This window comes from Diachasma alloeum, unplaced genomic scaffold (assembly GCF_001412515.2).
Source record: "Diachasma alloeum isolate Michigan unplaced genomic scaffold, Dall2.0 Dall_scaffold_00351, whole genome shotgun sequence".
Lineage (NCBI taxonomy): Eukaryota > Metazoa > Arthropoda > Insecta > Hymenoptera > Braconidae > Diachasma > Diachasma alloeum.
The window spans coordinates 155,687-172,363 of NW_021680490.1; the positions used below are offsets into that span (position 1 = coordinate 155,687).

The 16,677-nt window shown below is 38.0% G+C and overlaps 1 protein-coding gene across 1 annotated transcript in view; it reads left to right on the forward strand.

Annotated features, from left to right (window-relative positions):
• LOC107040970 (dystrophin, isoforms A/C/F/G/H) overlaps nucleotides 1–16,677 on the forward strand; it is a 332,601-nt gene that overhangs the window by 128,066 nt on the left and 187,858 nt on the right. Inside the window, exon 26 of the mRNA XM_015261308.1 lies at nucleotides 821–1,010. Within this exon, the coding sequence (XP_015116794.1) occupies nucleotides 821–1,010 (190 nt within the window). The remainder of the gene's footprint in view (nucleotides 1–820; nucleotides 1,011–16,677) is intronic.

Consider the following 16,677-nt stretch of genomic DNA (forward strand, 5'->3'; position numbering starts at 1 on the left):
GGTGAAATTTGTAGATAAAAATCTGAAATTTTGGCTCATTGTAGCTGTTATTCTTCAAAAACTACTGCACTGAGTTCCATTTTTTTTTCGAAATACTCGTCTCGAAGGCCTCTATCTGTATCAAATATATATATATATATATATATATATATATATATATATATATATATATCCTTTATTACAAAGTTTGGAGATATTGCTCTTGTTCATGAACAATCTTTTACTCACGATAACTTGAGATCAAATGGAGATAGCAAGTTGAAATTTGGTATGATCCTAGCTCTAATAATGCCAAAGGCTAATATTTTGGATGAGCGCAATCGGCCAAGCGGTTCCTGAGATATGCAACCTTTTGTGTAAATATATTCCGTTGAATATCTGATAAACTACTCAACGGATTCGATGTTTTCGTTTTTGAAAATACTCGTCTCGACGGCTTCTATCTGGATGAATCAAAATATCCATCCCCATCCATCCAAAATTTTCGAAATATTGCCGTTCTTTCGTTTCTTATTTTTTTTCATTCTCCTACGCACGATAACTTGAGAAAAAATTAAGATAGCAACTTGAAATTTAATAAGATCCTAGCTCTTATAATACCAAAGGCTGATATTTGGATGAGCGCAATCGGCCGTGCAATTTCAGAGATCTTTAACCTTTGTACAAATCTATTTTATAAAAAGGTTGAATATCTTCCTGTTTACTCTCTGAAAGGGAAAATAATTCTGATAGAAAACAGTTCGGGGGACACTCTGAAGAGCGTATTTCATACATTTTCCCATGAATAACGTATAAAATGCATGACCCAATTGCTTTTCAGCATCATAAACCGTGGAAAGCTGTTGCACTCAGCGATGAATTCACTTCACAATTTCGATCGCTCATTGGACAAGTTTTTAGCCTGGCTGAGTGAAGCTGAATCCTCGATGGAGGGACTAGAGGCTGAGGCTGATAGGCTGGGAAGCCGGAGGGATCAAGGGGCACTCAGAAGACCGCAGCATCAACTAAAGGTGAGTGCTTACAACTGATTATTTTTGGGATGTCATTTACACCGATAATGCACGTAAATTAATGCAATTTGAATCAGTGAAACACAAGCGCCAAATGCATACATTTGAGGACAAAATGGGATTCCGTTCATGAATTGGTTTATGTAATTTGGTCTTTGATAATTTCGCCAATGATACATATAAATTCCAGAGCATTTGTCGACATTCGAGCGGGATTTAGCTTCTGGAGTGAAATCGGATCCTATAATTAATGCAGCTCTATTCAGTGTAAAACGAGCGATGAAGTCTATTCTCTTTTTTAAATGCCCGACTTTCATAAAGCGATTTTCTCGGCATACGTTGCGCCCCATATACCACCCACTAATTATTGAATTTAATAACATCCCCAGACTCATAAAAACGTACTAGCCCCTTCTGATTGTTTTAATTGTTACGTAGAAAATGATTTTCCCCACTTTATTAACGGTGCAAGTGAGGTGAAGAATAGCTATCCAACAATTGGAATTGCACACGAGGCAATCTAGACCAGCTAGCCACTTTCTCTTTCTCGCTCCATAGCACCAAACACTGGTGGAAAACGATCGATAGAGCACTCGCCTCGAGCGTTTCACATAGCTTGCGAGCTTATTCCAATGGGATCACCTAGATAATAGTCATTTATTTCTCTACCTCATTTTTTAAAAATAATATCACTGGGGAATCGAGATGTAGAACCTCTGTGGTCAGTTATTCATTGGATTGTAATACCGTTGAGAGTTGAAATCTATTATTTGATAAACTATTTTGAATTGAGTCGGAAACTTGTGATCAATTTTTCCATCAAATTCTGGAATTTTGTCCTTTGAGATTTAAATATTCATAAATGATGAGCACTTAACTCAGCGCCTTGAAAAGCCCTGACTTCTCAATGACCAGAGAAGAATGATTTCCCTCGGATATCTAAAACTGATGAATATCTTATGACATTCTCAATTCCACGAGAGGATCAACTTTTCCACTCACAATTTTTTTCATTACTCTCTGCATCTCGAATGGAGATAGAAAATTATTCCAAATGAAAGTTTTTATAATCTCCCGGGAAGGCGGAATGCGAAGAATTTTCATTACGTCGAGTGATCAATGTCTCCTTAGCCACTGCTACCCCTCGCACTGAATAAGGACGCAAAATGAGAAAATATTTTCTACCCTACGCTCACTTTTTCGATCGAAACAGTTCGCGCATGCGCACTGGATCGTTCCAGGCGGCGCTGCAGTCCGGGGTGCAGCAGTCGGTACGGCAGGAGGGATGAAAATTCTGGTGATAAGAGCACGAGGGAGTCTACTGTACCCGCTGATAAGATTACCGGGACAATTCGCAACGTTTGATAACACGATTGCCCTTCGGTAAACCTCCTGAGACTGTACCCAACGCGCAAAATCAAATTTTCATTAACCAGCTACTACTTTAGCAGACGAGTAACTTTATAAAACTGCTTTACTACCCGTCGTAAAGCTCCGCTTTCTTTGCCCCAACTGAATTAGTTAATCAACAGCGTAGTTTAATTTTAGGATCTACTTAATTTAATCTCCTCCTCAAGTGCAAATGATTATCCAGCTTTCTTCTCCCAGCGATAAAACTTTGTTGATGCAGTGGATTTAACACAAATACAAGGCTGGGTAACAAGCGTGATAGTGAGACTCCTCCTCTCTCGGTGGCTTAACAAGTCCAATAGTTTGGGGGTAGTTTAGCGACGGATGAAAAGTCAAGTCCAAAGCCCAGATTGCACTGATAACGTTACGAGCAGATGTCGCCGTCTAGTGGTTGCCCTGACAAACTTTACAATAAACTCTCATCCCCCTGACTCTTTACTAAACTCCAAAAACCGTATGTCAGAGTTACGTGCACCAGAGAATTCCTTTTAGTATCCAGTATCAGTTTGTATGTCTCCAACAGAAGGCTCTTTTATATGCTACAGGAAAAATTCAGAGGCCAATGGGAGGTGATCACGTAAAGAGTCGTTGTTGAATAATGTGTTTAATTTGGAGTAAAAACTGCAAAAAAATTGCAGAAAACTCGATCAGATTCGGAATTCTAATTTTTTTTTTCTTAATTTAATTATCGTTTTGGTTTTTCAAAGAAGAAATGTTTAAAAATCAGGATTTAACCCAGTTTCTTGTGTGAAATTAACATTTCCACTGTAATCAAAGATTAAAATCTGTTTTTTTTCATTAGATGTGAAAAAATCAAGAATTTTTTTGGCACCTCACAAAAAATAATCCACCATTTTGCAAACAAGTTTTATTACTTATCTATAAGAGGGAAATGTTTGAAAAAATACAAATATTTTGCGAAATTTAATTTAGATAATACTGACTGGGTATGATTTTTTTCAAATTTTTTCCATGCAATTTAGTTGAATAATACTACTTTAAATGCACATTAAATAATGCTACTTTAAATCACATTCAGTGTCACTGTCCTGAAAATCAGTTGTCAGTAGCCCATGAAATTTCATCTTTTTTCTAGCAGTGTCGAGTGCAGAATAAATTTGACAGTTTATCCGGCACAAATTACCCTCACGTTTAGTAAATTTTCCCGAGCCAACAGAGGAAAATTCACTATTCGTCTCGCACTTTTCCCCGATGTAGAGTGAAAAAGTACTGAAAATCGAGTTCGCTCCACGATTACCCGACTTGTTCGGTAATTTTTCCCTTTTCAACTTTTTTCTCCCTGAGTATCGGAGTTTCGCTCACTAGAGAATTCCTTTTAGTATCCAGTATCAGTCCATATGTCCCGGCCAGAGGGCTGTTTAATATGCTGCGGAAAATTTGAGGGGTGGGAGAAGGTTGGGGATTTCAGTTGGGGGTTTCAGAAAAGAGGCTCTCTCCACGAGTGTACTCACGAAGGCATGAGTGGAAATTCCATTTGCAAATAATCTCAAATTAATTCAATCCATTTGGTCCATAAATATTTCATAAGCTCTCACCCACACATAAATAACTTTATGTGTTTAAATAACTCCAGCTTGAAAATGGAATGACTTACTCTGTCATAAAGTTAATGGAATTTCAAAGGTTTAAAACTATTTTCATGTTTTGAAATTTTTACATTGAGATTGTGGACGAGGTTCTTACGCTGAAGACTGATCGTTGCTATGATTTTTCACGGGAACTCGCCCGAGTTTCAATGTTATAAGGCTGCGAGTGGAGGCATTAGGAATTCTGGAGGGATGCTGTGCTGTTGGCAGTTGACATCGTAAAAAATAACAGAGTCTATGAAAAATCTTCGTCTCTACTTTTCCCAGTATTATAACTTAGTTTTTATGCGTTTATCCCGAGGGAATTTACGTTCCACGACATTTTTTAACGATTTCCCTGGATATAGGGGTTGTGGTGCGTACGTATGGGAAGTGAAATTTTATTGAAATTGCACGGAGAAGAACATCCTGGAGAAATTACGTGATAACTTATGCAATTGTGTGGCGGTATGCTTACTTCGGGTATTTTTATGCATGGAGAGACATTCTGTAGAAAAATTCTAGTGCTCGTATTGGAAAAAATCCCGATCCACCGGCTGTGAACAATTGTAGTATTGGTAAGACGAAATTTCGATGGGATTTCTGTAAAAATTTCAGGGGATTTTGGTGATTATTTTTCCCAATCGGATTTCGACCAATCAGAGCACAGTATGTCAGGTCCTCACGCAAGCGCTGGGGATTTTTAAACTTGTATTATTACTGAAAATTTCAATAAAATTTTCACTGTACTAGAATTTTTCCAGAGAACTTCTCTCCGCGTGGAAAATCGAGAAAAAGTGTAAAGTAGAAAATTAATATTATTTTTTAATGCTGGACATTCTATTGAATTCTATGATTCTATAAAAAAATAGATGGGGCGTGATAAAAATTACGTTCCAACTCACAATTTTTTCATGAAAACTTTTGAAATAATCATGAAAACATCATGAATATTCAGTGGAATTACACTGAATAATTCAATTTTCAATTAATCATAAATTCAAGAATACATTCACCGAAATTTTGCTGATTTCTATTAATTTTCATAGAATAATTGATCTGATATTAACAGATCGCATTGATTTCTCCATGAAATTCTCAATATTCATTGACTAAATGCCTTGAAAATTCAGCGAAAATAAAATGTGATAAAAATTTGAAACAACGTGTATCAAAAGAATTCCTCGAATAACTTCCAAAAACAATTCTTCCAATTTTTATGAAATTTGTCTCCCTGTGTGACTGCAACTTCGTCGGATGGAATTGAATTGAGGTGAAGTTTTAGCTGTTGTATTCGGTGGATTAATGACTCTCCATTACCCTTGTTTGGCAATTTAAGAAATTAGCTAATTGGGTCGCGGTACATAATGTGGTTAGTATAATGCATATTACTCGGGTAAAGCCCGATTAAATTGATTAGCATCGACGAAGAGAGAATTTCGCGTGATTATTTTTCTTTCACCCATTCGTTGCAATGCGGTATACCCGCGTGTAAATTAACATGCAAATACGTTGAGGAATTGTGGAAAGAGACTGCATTGAGAACGACGGCGGAAGGGGGGAGGTGGGAAGGATGGAAGTTGGTAGTGTGTGTAACCACCGGCGAATATTCATTGAAAATTTCCAACTAAACTCACTTGCGCATGCCGCTCATTGGAACGTTCCTGCAGAATTGTCTAACGAACCTTCGGGAGTCTTACAATTAGTTATCGACAAATATTGATGATGAATCCTTTCGAGTCAGTGAGTTGTAATCCTCGGCGGAAGAAACAGCAATTACGTGGTAAAACCTGTCAATAACAAAATCCCCAACTGTGACATCTATGCGACACAACGGAATTGTTTACAATCAAGACACGGACTTATCAAGGAAATCCCATGAAATTGCACCAGACAGAGGGTCAAATCAGGCTTACAAGTAAATTCAATTGAAATAAGAAATGGAGTTGAGATGAAGAAGCACTTTTTTAGCGTTGAATTTCCTCGGGGCACTGGCTCGAAGTGCATTTCCGGCGGTGCCAGGGTGGATGTAAAAATATCGGGCTTGCGGTTGAGTAGGACTCATGCAGCCAGTTGTCGTCGAAAAATGGAATAGAAGCATAAATTGAAAGTTGAATTCGCCGGGGAATGCCAGCGACTCATTCACGTTTCAGAACTCGGGGAGATGTAAACTTCGCGATAATCTACCTCGGTATGCCCGGGGGGGTGCTACGGGCGAATGGTTTACGCTGTTTGATGGCTAGCCCATCGATATGAACGTTTGACGTACATCAGGTGCTCGGTGGGATAAATGATCAGCTTTTTGTTCATTCTGTTCTTCTTGAGAATTGTCACTGCGGAGAGGTAAGGCGGGGATTTTTTTTTGAGGAAACTTCGGGAAGATTCTGGTGCTGTGGACTGGAGTGTTAATTGAGGTGAATAAGTTGAGATAATTGTGAATTTTATGGNATAGGAGGACGACAATTTTCGAATTTATTGTGGGTATATTTTTTAAAAGATAAAACAGCTGGATAAATCTAAACACTTTAATCGAAATATTTTATTTACAATTATTATTTTACGAACACTTCAAGAAAAACGGCTAAATCGTCTAATGCCTCTGATGAGGACTTCGTCTACTTCTTCGACTTCAATATGCGTCTAATCGTTCCCGCCAATGAACTGCCCTCCTCGTTGTACCCTCATCCCTTAAATGCACTCCTTCGTCCCTCCTAGCGTCCTTCCCCCACTACTACGCACTTTCTGGGCCTTACTCGCCATTTCCATATTTGGAAGTTTTCCCGAAACGTGGCAGCGTGGGTCAGCTAGGGGGTCGTGCGTCATCAATAAGGGTACTACGGCGTTACCGTAATAAAACTATAAAACTCTACGTCTAGACTTAATCCTACCTTAATAAAATATTTTCCTTAACGTCTGAAATACTTTACAATGTAACTACCCTCGTGTAGTTCCCCAACGTCTAGACTATCTATAACTAAACTGAACACGTAATTCCCCACGATCGAGACACCTAAAATTTTCGTTACTACATTATATTGAATTAGACATTAAAATTGATTTGGTGGAAGGGGGGGGGGAACGATGAAATTTTGAATTCGATAGAAAATTGTATGGAATTCTGAATTTTTTAACAGCAGCAAGACGACAATTCCCAAACTTCCCAAATTCAATATGAATTTGATACTAAATTTCATTTGGGGGAGGGGGAAAGAGAATAAAACAATGAATTTTTCAATTGGACTGAAAATTCAATGAAATTCGAAATTTTTCAATGCCAGGAAGACGACAATTCCCACATTTTCATTGAATTTGACATTGAAATTGATTTGGTGAACGGGGGGGGGGGAGAACAAAACTATGAAATTTTCAATTCGACTCAAAGTTTAATGGAATTCTGAATTTTTTAACAGCAAGAAGACGACAATTCATCAACTTACTTGAATTTCCAATCAAAACGTGCATATTCCATACCAATTCACACAGAATTTTGAGTTAATTAAAAATTCGAGAATATATTTCTCTTCATTTTCTTGATTTCTATAAATTTCCATGCAATAATTAAATACAAACATAAAAATTCCAGTGATTTCTTCAGCAAATTGTGATTTTTGAATGGCGACATAGTTTGGAATTTTAGTGGAACTGTCACTTGATGAAAATTTCTGAGAAGCCCCCGACTTACTTTAGTTTTCAAGCAAAACATGAACATTCAATACCAAGATACGCTAAATTTTCAATGTTCCTTGTTTTTCGAAATTTTCATGGGATAATTGAATTGGAATTTACATTTTCATTCATTGAATATGTAATGACAATTTCAGTGTAAATATAATGGGATAAAAACATCCAAGAAATACACCTGAAATTTCATCCAAAACTTTTGACACTGCTTATACTGTCAAGAATTTCCGCCTCAAATTTTCGGTACACGTATTCTATATTTGTATTCCATGATAGTTCCACTGAAATTGCATTCCGATTCAATTTGATCGTTGAAAATTCAAAATTTAATGGTAAATCAATGGAAAATGTAAATTCCAATTCAATTATCCGACGAAAATGAATAGAAATCTGAAAAATTCGGTGTAATTTAGTACCGAATATTTATGTTTCGATTGAAAACTCAAGTTAGTTTTGAAATTCTTTTCTACCTGCAACTTAAAAGTTTGGAATTGCATCAAATTTTCAGCGAATTCTGAAATCTCGTGATTCTATTCCCTCCTAAATCCAATTAGATGTCACTGCACCAAAAAATTCCTAACAGTGTCAAATTCCCTGTTTTCCCTATAATAATAAAAAATAATTCCTAGAATTTCCCCCTGTTTTTCCTCTCCGTGACCCACTTGACGAAAGAAAAAATAATCGTTCGGTTCAGCTCAATGGCTGATTCAGCGCTGCTATCACCGCTTTTATTAACACTTTGAAATATCACTCTTCATAAGTTGCTCAAAACCAAGTTTGTATCTACTTGCTTCTAAAACCCTATTTCCGGGAAAACTTTTTGGGTATATAGACAAACACTGTTCAGATTCACTTCAGGGTACACTTGAGGAGTACTTGAAAGTGCAGAGGAGGTGCACATCCGTTGCCATTTTCACGAGCAGCCTGTGAAGAGAGTGAGCGAGCTTTACAAAGGTGCTGGGAGAATAAACTCGATTATTTCAGCACGAAAGCGGCCATTTCTAAGCTCGTTCTTCGCCATTGTATTCGCCATTCTCAGCGTTCGTTTTGGTCTCCACCCCCTTCCATATTTCTTTCATACCTCCCTATTTTTTATATTTAATGAAGAAGTGTTTCTCATCTCTCTTTTCATTTCACAACTCACTTCTCCAAGATTTTATTCTCTTTTTCTCCTCCAACTATTCACAAAGCTTTTCATTTCACATTTTCCCTGGTGATGACTACTCAGACGAGACGATCACGCTCCTTTTTTCATACGTGTGGTCAGTCGCTCCGATATTACAGCGTCAAAGGAACAATCTTAGCGACCGGAGTCTGTGGTTCAGGCGCTCGGGGATCGAACAAATTTCCGGAACAATTTATTCTTCAACAGCTGTGGTATCGTATACGGTCGCCCCAGTGCTTTTACTATCCTACAAGACCATCTATCCTCACGTCTATCGCTCTGCCCGATTCGTCCGGATGAACACCCTTCGAGAGTCATTCATTTCGAAATACCTTGGAATTTAAAGAAAACGAGCTGTCCCTAGTTACGTAGGGATTTTGTGACTTGATTCGTGTCTAAAAAATTGAAACAATTTTAATTCAGTAGCGAAGCCCTAAACCGGGTTGAGTCATTTTTGACTATTGGCCAGTTTTTGACGAATATCTCGGAATCTAAAAGAGATGGGAAAATTTTTGTCATTTGGGAAAACCTCATTTTGAGGGAAAAATCTGCAGTGATGGAAAGGATTATTTATTGTTAACGAATGGATTTGGTTGGAGACGAGGGTCTTTTCGGTCTCACCAAATGTTCATTCGTTAATAATTAACAAATGCACATTTGAGGAGCCTTGTTTGATTCGATATTCGCTTTTCAAGTGAACCATTTTTTAACTATTAACGAATATTCATTTGGTCATATTCATCCCTACCATTTGTTAATAGTTAACGAATCTCGGTTGGAATAAATGAATCAGTCTATCAGTGTGCCCGGGTACGATCGTCTCTAGCGAGACTCCCGCTCAGTAATGAAACCGTGAGATTTAGAGTGTCACAAATTTTGCCCCCCCCCCCCCCCCCCCCCNCCCCCCCCCCCCAAGGCGGGAATCGAACCCGGGTCTCCCGCGACCCAATCCCATCTCCAACCACACACACGGAGAGAATTTTTTTAGAAAAATTCTAGTGCTAGCACGGGAAAAGAGGCGCAAAGTGACGGCCGGTCACTAGAAATTTTGTTGGGGAAAACGTGAATTTTCCCCAGTTTTTCTATGAAAATTTCACAGAAATCCCCAGAAATTTTACCAGAAATACCAAGAAATTTTACCTTAACAGCACTAGAATTTTTCACAGCCGGTGGATTGCAATTTGTTCCAAAATTTCTCTCCTTGCAGCCACCGCCGTTATTCGAACCAAACAATTATTTTTTTGGTGATTTTCAACTAACAATTTTGTTGGCTCAAACAACATTTGTTTGAAAACTTGTTCGTTTTTTTCTCAGTGCACCTTCCTCTCTACCCCTTACCCCGATTCCTCCAGATGAACACCGTTTGATACTCATTCATCCCGAAATACCTCAAAATTGAGCTGCAAAAAGAAAATAATGCAAACACATGGAATGAAAAAACTAGCGAGGAACCAGGCTGCCAAGTGCAATGATGTAAATTGGAGTCTAGGTTTCCTCTCCCGAGAGGTGACGAACCCAGGCCTTCCATTCAAGTGGGTGTGTCTGGGGGTTATTTGATCTCTTTGACGATGATTTCGTCTTTCAGCAGAATCACTCAAGCGTTTGATGACCCTGTTACAAGCGTTATCGTCAGCTGCACACCGAGTATATCTCGAATCCATGATAAAAGGCAGAAGAAAAATGAAATGTTTCTATTCGTACACGATCTGGTACGATTCTATCCCTGATCTGTCCAATAGTATATCGTAATACACCTTCTGGATTCACTGGTTATTCCTCAAACATACCAACACGGGAGATATTGGAAAAATTTCTAGTTTCACGATTTTTATCCAGTTTATATGGGAGAGATATATGAAAAATTCCGACCGCGATTTACGTACCTCTGGCGGATGAGGGAGTGGGGCTGAGCACCGCTGCTTATCAAAAGAGCATATCCCACATGCGGACGGAATTTATTTTCAGTGAATCTGCTCAGAGTTATATCCTGGATATTTTGACTGGCTAGTGAAACTGATCTTTAGCAATTCAACTGAATGGAGTGGACTGGACTTAGTTTAGGTGTGCGCAGTGCTGACAAACGCGCAACGATAACTCTCGACCGAGTTTCAAGCCGAATAAGTGTTTTCCGATTGTCGCTCCAATAGGGGTTTAAGCTGTGTATCGGTGTGTACTAGCAACACCGATAAAACTCGTTTCTCCATTTCGCCGGGTGTTGTCCGACAGGATACTCGTGAATGCTGGGGCATTGGTGGCAATCTCGGGGTGGGGGAGGGGTGAAGACAAGTTTACTCGAGGCTTTGTTGTTTCTTTTTGGGCGGCGGGCTGGTGTTGATTCTGGTACTGGTGCATTAACGGTACGGCTTTAGAATATTAATCAATTTGAGGGGATGGTTTCGTGTATTGTGCCGTTAATTAGGATTCGCGGATGTCAATTAAGACTTTTGTCCTCTTCTTTTAAGACCTTTTCGGAGAAACGTGTTGAGAAAGGGTGCAAGGAACCAATGTGCCTTGATTTGAATTTTTTTTTTCTAAGGCTATGTAAATTAGGAAATACTAGGGGGCTGCGCTCTCTGCTCGCTCCGCTCGCCAATCGCCATATAACCCATCGTAATCCTTATTCTGACCCTTGTGACCCGTAATCTCACCCATATGACCCTTAATTTGACCTTCGTGGCCATTATTCTGATCCTTATGACCCTGATTCTGACCTTTGTGACCCTTATTTTGACCCTTACGATCCTTTGTGACCCTTAATCTTACCCTCACGACCCTTAATCTGGCACTCGTGACCCTCGCGTCCCGGGTCTGATCCTTTTGACCCTGATTCTGACCCTCGTAACTCTTATTTTGACCTTTATGATCCTCATTCTGATCCTCATAATCATTATTTTGACCCTCGTGACTCTTCATTTTGGAATCTTAATTTCGAATACCATATTTTAAACATCAATTTTTTGTTCTGAGGCTGCGTAAATTATGAAATACTAAGGGGGCTATGCCCCCTGCTCGCTCCGCTCGCTAACCCCCCTATGACTCCCATATGATCCCATATGATTATTCTGACCTGTGTGACCCTTAATCTCACCCATTTGACCCTTATTCTGACCCTCACGACCCTTATTCTCATCCTTATGACCCTGATTCTGACCTTTGTGGCCCTTATTGTTACCCTCGTAACCCTTATTTTGACCCTTATGACCCTTATCATATTATTACCTAATCATTATTTTGACCCTTATCGCCCTTATTTTTTGAATCTTAATTTCGAGTATCAAATTTTTATCACCAGAAGTCGATTTGGATTCTTATAATATAGAGAGATTCTAACCATGCAACGTATAGGTGTTTCATGGGTTTTATATAGATTGGCCGAACAACTGGCAGAACCAGCTGTTCAATCATGAAATTCCGAGAAATTTCATTGGAACTTAAATGTGCATTTTTCTCATGAGAAAAATTTTCACCAGTGTAACAAGTAAAAATGGTTCATGGAAATCCTTCAAAAACAATAATGAAATGATCTTAACTGCATCCATTAAAAGAGCCACGAGCAGCGAGAGTTGTTAAAGATCTAAACAACCCCGGCATTTTCTAGCCTCCATAAATTTTCCTTGAGGATCCATTAAACTCTATAACCGAAGAAATAACTCCCCTGAATTTATGAAGAACGCTTCATGCAGATGTGCCATGTAAATCAGCGTTTATTCAAAAATTGTGATATTGAATGTTGAAAAGACGAATAATCAAGACCTCTGGTGAAAGGGCGGAAAAGCTCTTTTCCGTGGATGAGGATCACTAGGGCAAACCACTGTGGACGTATCATTAAAGGGAAGCGTGCCAACCCCCTTAACTCGGTAACCCATATTTCAACAGAAGCACTTATACCTACCGACTATTCTTTCCTCACAAAGCCACTTGTACAACTCGAAAAAATAGTCGTGCAAGGTGAGAGCTGAAAACCACCCACCCGCCCATCCACAGTACATCAGTGTGTTAGTGGATGTGGAAAAGCTGCACGGAAAAGCGTCTCTTCATATAGAATATTATGAAACTCTCTTTGCGTGAGATTTCTTTTTTTATTCAAGTGTAGCTCATACCAGTGACATCCGTTCTTTTATCCCAGGAAAATATCCGGGTGAGCTTTTCAATTATTTGAGGGCCACTTGAGTGACTTAATTAAATTCATGAACGACAGCGACATCGATTTTCACTTGCGTTAGGTTGAAAAATTTGTGGAAAGGTGGGTTTAAGGATGTCATGAGTTATTTTATTGGTATTTTGATAATTAGATCGGAGGAGATCTGTGTGAGGGAATTTTTTCGGAAAAAAATTGAACTTTAACTGAAGCTCCGAGGGGCTGACCCCGTTTGACCCTAGGTTACCTGACCTTTTGTGAGATTTTAGTTGAACTTTGGACGTGTAACGGTGGAAAGGTCTCAGGGAAATAGAAGGAATTACTTTTTAGGAGGATTGAACTTTCAATTTCTGAAGATTACGATCTTCTTTTGTAAATAATCATAAATTTAAAGTACCTCTACCCTTCGGCCGGGCTATGCTGTACTTTTGGATATTTGCAGTTTTTAAATATTTCAACTAAATTGCATGGAAAAAATTTGAAAAAATTCATACCCAGTCAGTATTATTTAAATTAAATTTCGCAAAATATTGATATTTTTTCAAACATTTTCCTCTTATAAATAAATAATAAAACTTATTTGCAAAACGGTGGATTTTTTTTATGAGGTGTCAAAAAAAATCTTGATTTTTTTCAAATCTAATGAAAAAAATTCAGATTTTAATCTTTGATTACAACGGAAATGTTGATTTTCACATAAGACACTGGGTTAAATCCTAATTTTTAAACATTTCTCATTTTTGAAAAACCGAAATGATAATTAAATTGAGAAAAAAATTAGAATTCCGAATCTGATCGAGTTTTCTGCAATTTTTTTGCAGTTTTCAATAATCTTTGAATTTACCGTAAGAGTAGAGCTACACGGAGAGAAATTTTCGATAAAAATTACCCTACCGTTCTATAAAAATGTATCATGAGTCATCGTTTCTTCATTTCTATCCCGAAATTTAGTAAAAACTAATATATGATGATCAAATTTTATTCTACGTCAGAGAATTTTTATCCTGACGCATAATAAATTTTACCCTTCCAGTCCAGTAATTTTTATGTAGATAACAACGAAAATTCTAGAACGGTTGGTAAATTTTACTCTACCGGCACGGTAATTTTTATTTTTATCGGTATAAAATTTCTCAAACGTAGAATAAAATTTGATCATCATATATTAATTTGTACTAAATTTCGGGTTAGAAATGACTTCGGGATAGAAACGATGACGCTTGATACACTTTTATAGAACAGTAAGGTAATTTTTATCCAAAATTTCTCTCCATGTACTTTAAGGTGAGCAGGGTTTATTATAGTGATACCCAAGAACTCTCTCAATTATTGAATTTCGAATTCAGAGACGTCTGGACCGAGATTTCCCAAGGAGGGTACCAAATTGCAAGATGGATTTTCCACGCTGTTGCGCACCTCTTTGATGCAAAATTGCAATAGCACAGGTGGGGGCGGGGGCGTAAAATAGCCATTTCCCCCTCCCCCCAAAGACAGTTTGAATTCTAAAATGAAAACTGGACCTCAAACCACTGTGAGTATAAAGTGTAAAGGCACATCATGGGATGTTGTTCGTTCCTCGTTTAGCGTTTCCCTTCTGACGTGGTTAGCTAGTACCCGTTAACGAACCCATTGTGGCAGCTCGGCCAACATTTGCTCCCACTAATCCCACGTGTTGTACGCGGCTTCAGTGTCTCCTCACCTCACTCTCACTCCTGCCCTCATTGCCATCCCCGTCTTTCTCATTTTCCGCATCCTAGTCCTTTTCCCCCTACCTGCCTAGGGAGTACAATGGAATTGCATGGCTCAAAGTCTTCCAACCAAGAGTAGCGGCGGTGGTTTGAGGAAGGGGGTGGAAGTACCCAACGGGAAATCCACCCCGAGTTCGAGTTTATTTATTCAATGCATTACCGATCTGGCCTCAGCGTTTCTCATCATTTTTCACCGTCACTCCGACTAACTCCTTCTGAACCAAAAACGCATTTCGATGTATCATCTGCCATGACTTCACTGAAAAAATTGACATTCAGTGTTGAAGATCTTTCGCGAGATTCTGGTACACTTCTGGGAATTTTTTTCATCAATTTTCACGGAGGAGTGTCTAAAAAATGTGGCTGAGTTTTCCGGAAAAAGACCTTGAATTGGATTTAAGGGGACAAAAGTCAAGGAAATTTCCAGTTTCTCGGAAAATTCGAGTAAAGTCCCTATTTTTAGCGACGGGGAGATGGAAATTCCACAATTTACATGAATTTTCAAACGAAAATAAATATTCACTATCTAATTCCCCTGAATTTTCAGGGAATTCCTTTGAAATTCTTGGAATGCCAGGAATTTTTTAAGGAATTTCCTGAAAATTCAGAGGAATCTGGAATTAAGGAGAGATTTCTTTCAATTTTCCTGATTTCCCATCAAGTTTTCCGGAATTAAACTAAATTACCGGAATTAAACTGAATTAATTACACTGAAATTTATACTTCCCACGGATTGTTTCACGAAATTATGAAGTTGCAAATATAAAATTCGTTCAAACTGCATTGAATATTTTACTTGTTATAAATTTATGAAGGCCCTTTCCGAAAATTGAAGTGAAAAATTTTTTTCTGTAAAAAATTATTCTGTAAAAAATTGAAAGACAAATTATTGCATAAAGATCAACATAAATCAGGAAAATTTACTATTGATATTAAATCTCATGAGAGGGATATTGAATCGAATTGAGGGAAAAAGTGGTTATGAAATTTCACGTTTTAAGTAAGAATTCACGAAAATTCATGAGTTTTCAGTGGCAGTGAGATGGAACTTTCACAATTTGATTGAATTTTCAGTGGACCAAGAATATTCTGAAACAAAATAATTTGAATTTTCATTTTTTCCACGAATTTACCTGATTTTTATGAATTTTCACAGAATAATTGACCTGAAAAATCAAGTATTTTATTCATTTCCACATCATTTGAACAAAAAATCAATGGAACATTTGATTTTCCAATGACAAGATTTCCTGAAATTTCAGGGGAAGTTGAACAGGATAAAAATTTCCGGAATTTGGCGCGGAAAATTCAGACGAAAATTTCTAACAGTGTATGATTAATTTTTCAATTAATTAAAAAATATGCGCAATGTGGTACTGAATATTAATGTTTTGATTGAAAATTCAAGTGAGTTTGGAAATTCTCGTCTCCCTCCTGATTGTTTTCCTTCCAAATCGAATACAATGTCCCCATCCTAAAAATTATTAGTCAACTGCCCAATAATTTAATCACCAAAACATTTTACTTAAAAAACGCTAGAATAGTCGCATTTTGCAATGACGAAATTCTGTGACATTTCTCCGGGAAATCTCGCCGGATAAAAATGTCCGGGATTTGACACGAGAAACTCCCGACATTTTAAACATTTTATTTACGACAATCGTATGTTACACACGTAAAACCCTGCATCTCAGGACTCTCTCCATTTCCCTCTTCGCACGTGAAACATTTTGCCCCGAAATAAAGGAACGGCAAATGATTATATAATTCCTCCCATTCAAAACTCAAAACTAACTTGTGCAGTCTGGCTACTCTCTGCGGCCAGTGAAGTTTGTCTCCTCGGATTATACTCTCACACTATTTTCGCAACGTAAACCCTTCCTTCAGCCACCGGAATTCACTCCACCCAATTCTCCCTGGCATCACTCTCTTCTCTTTT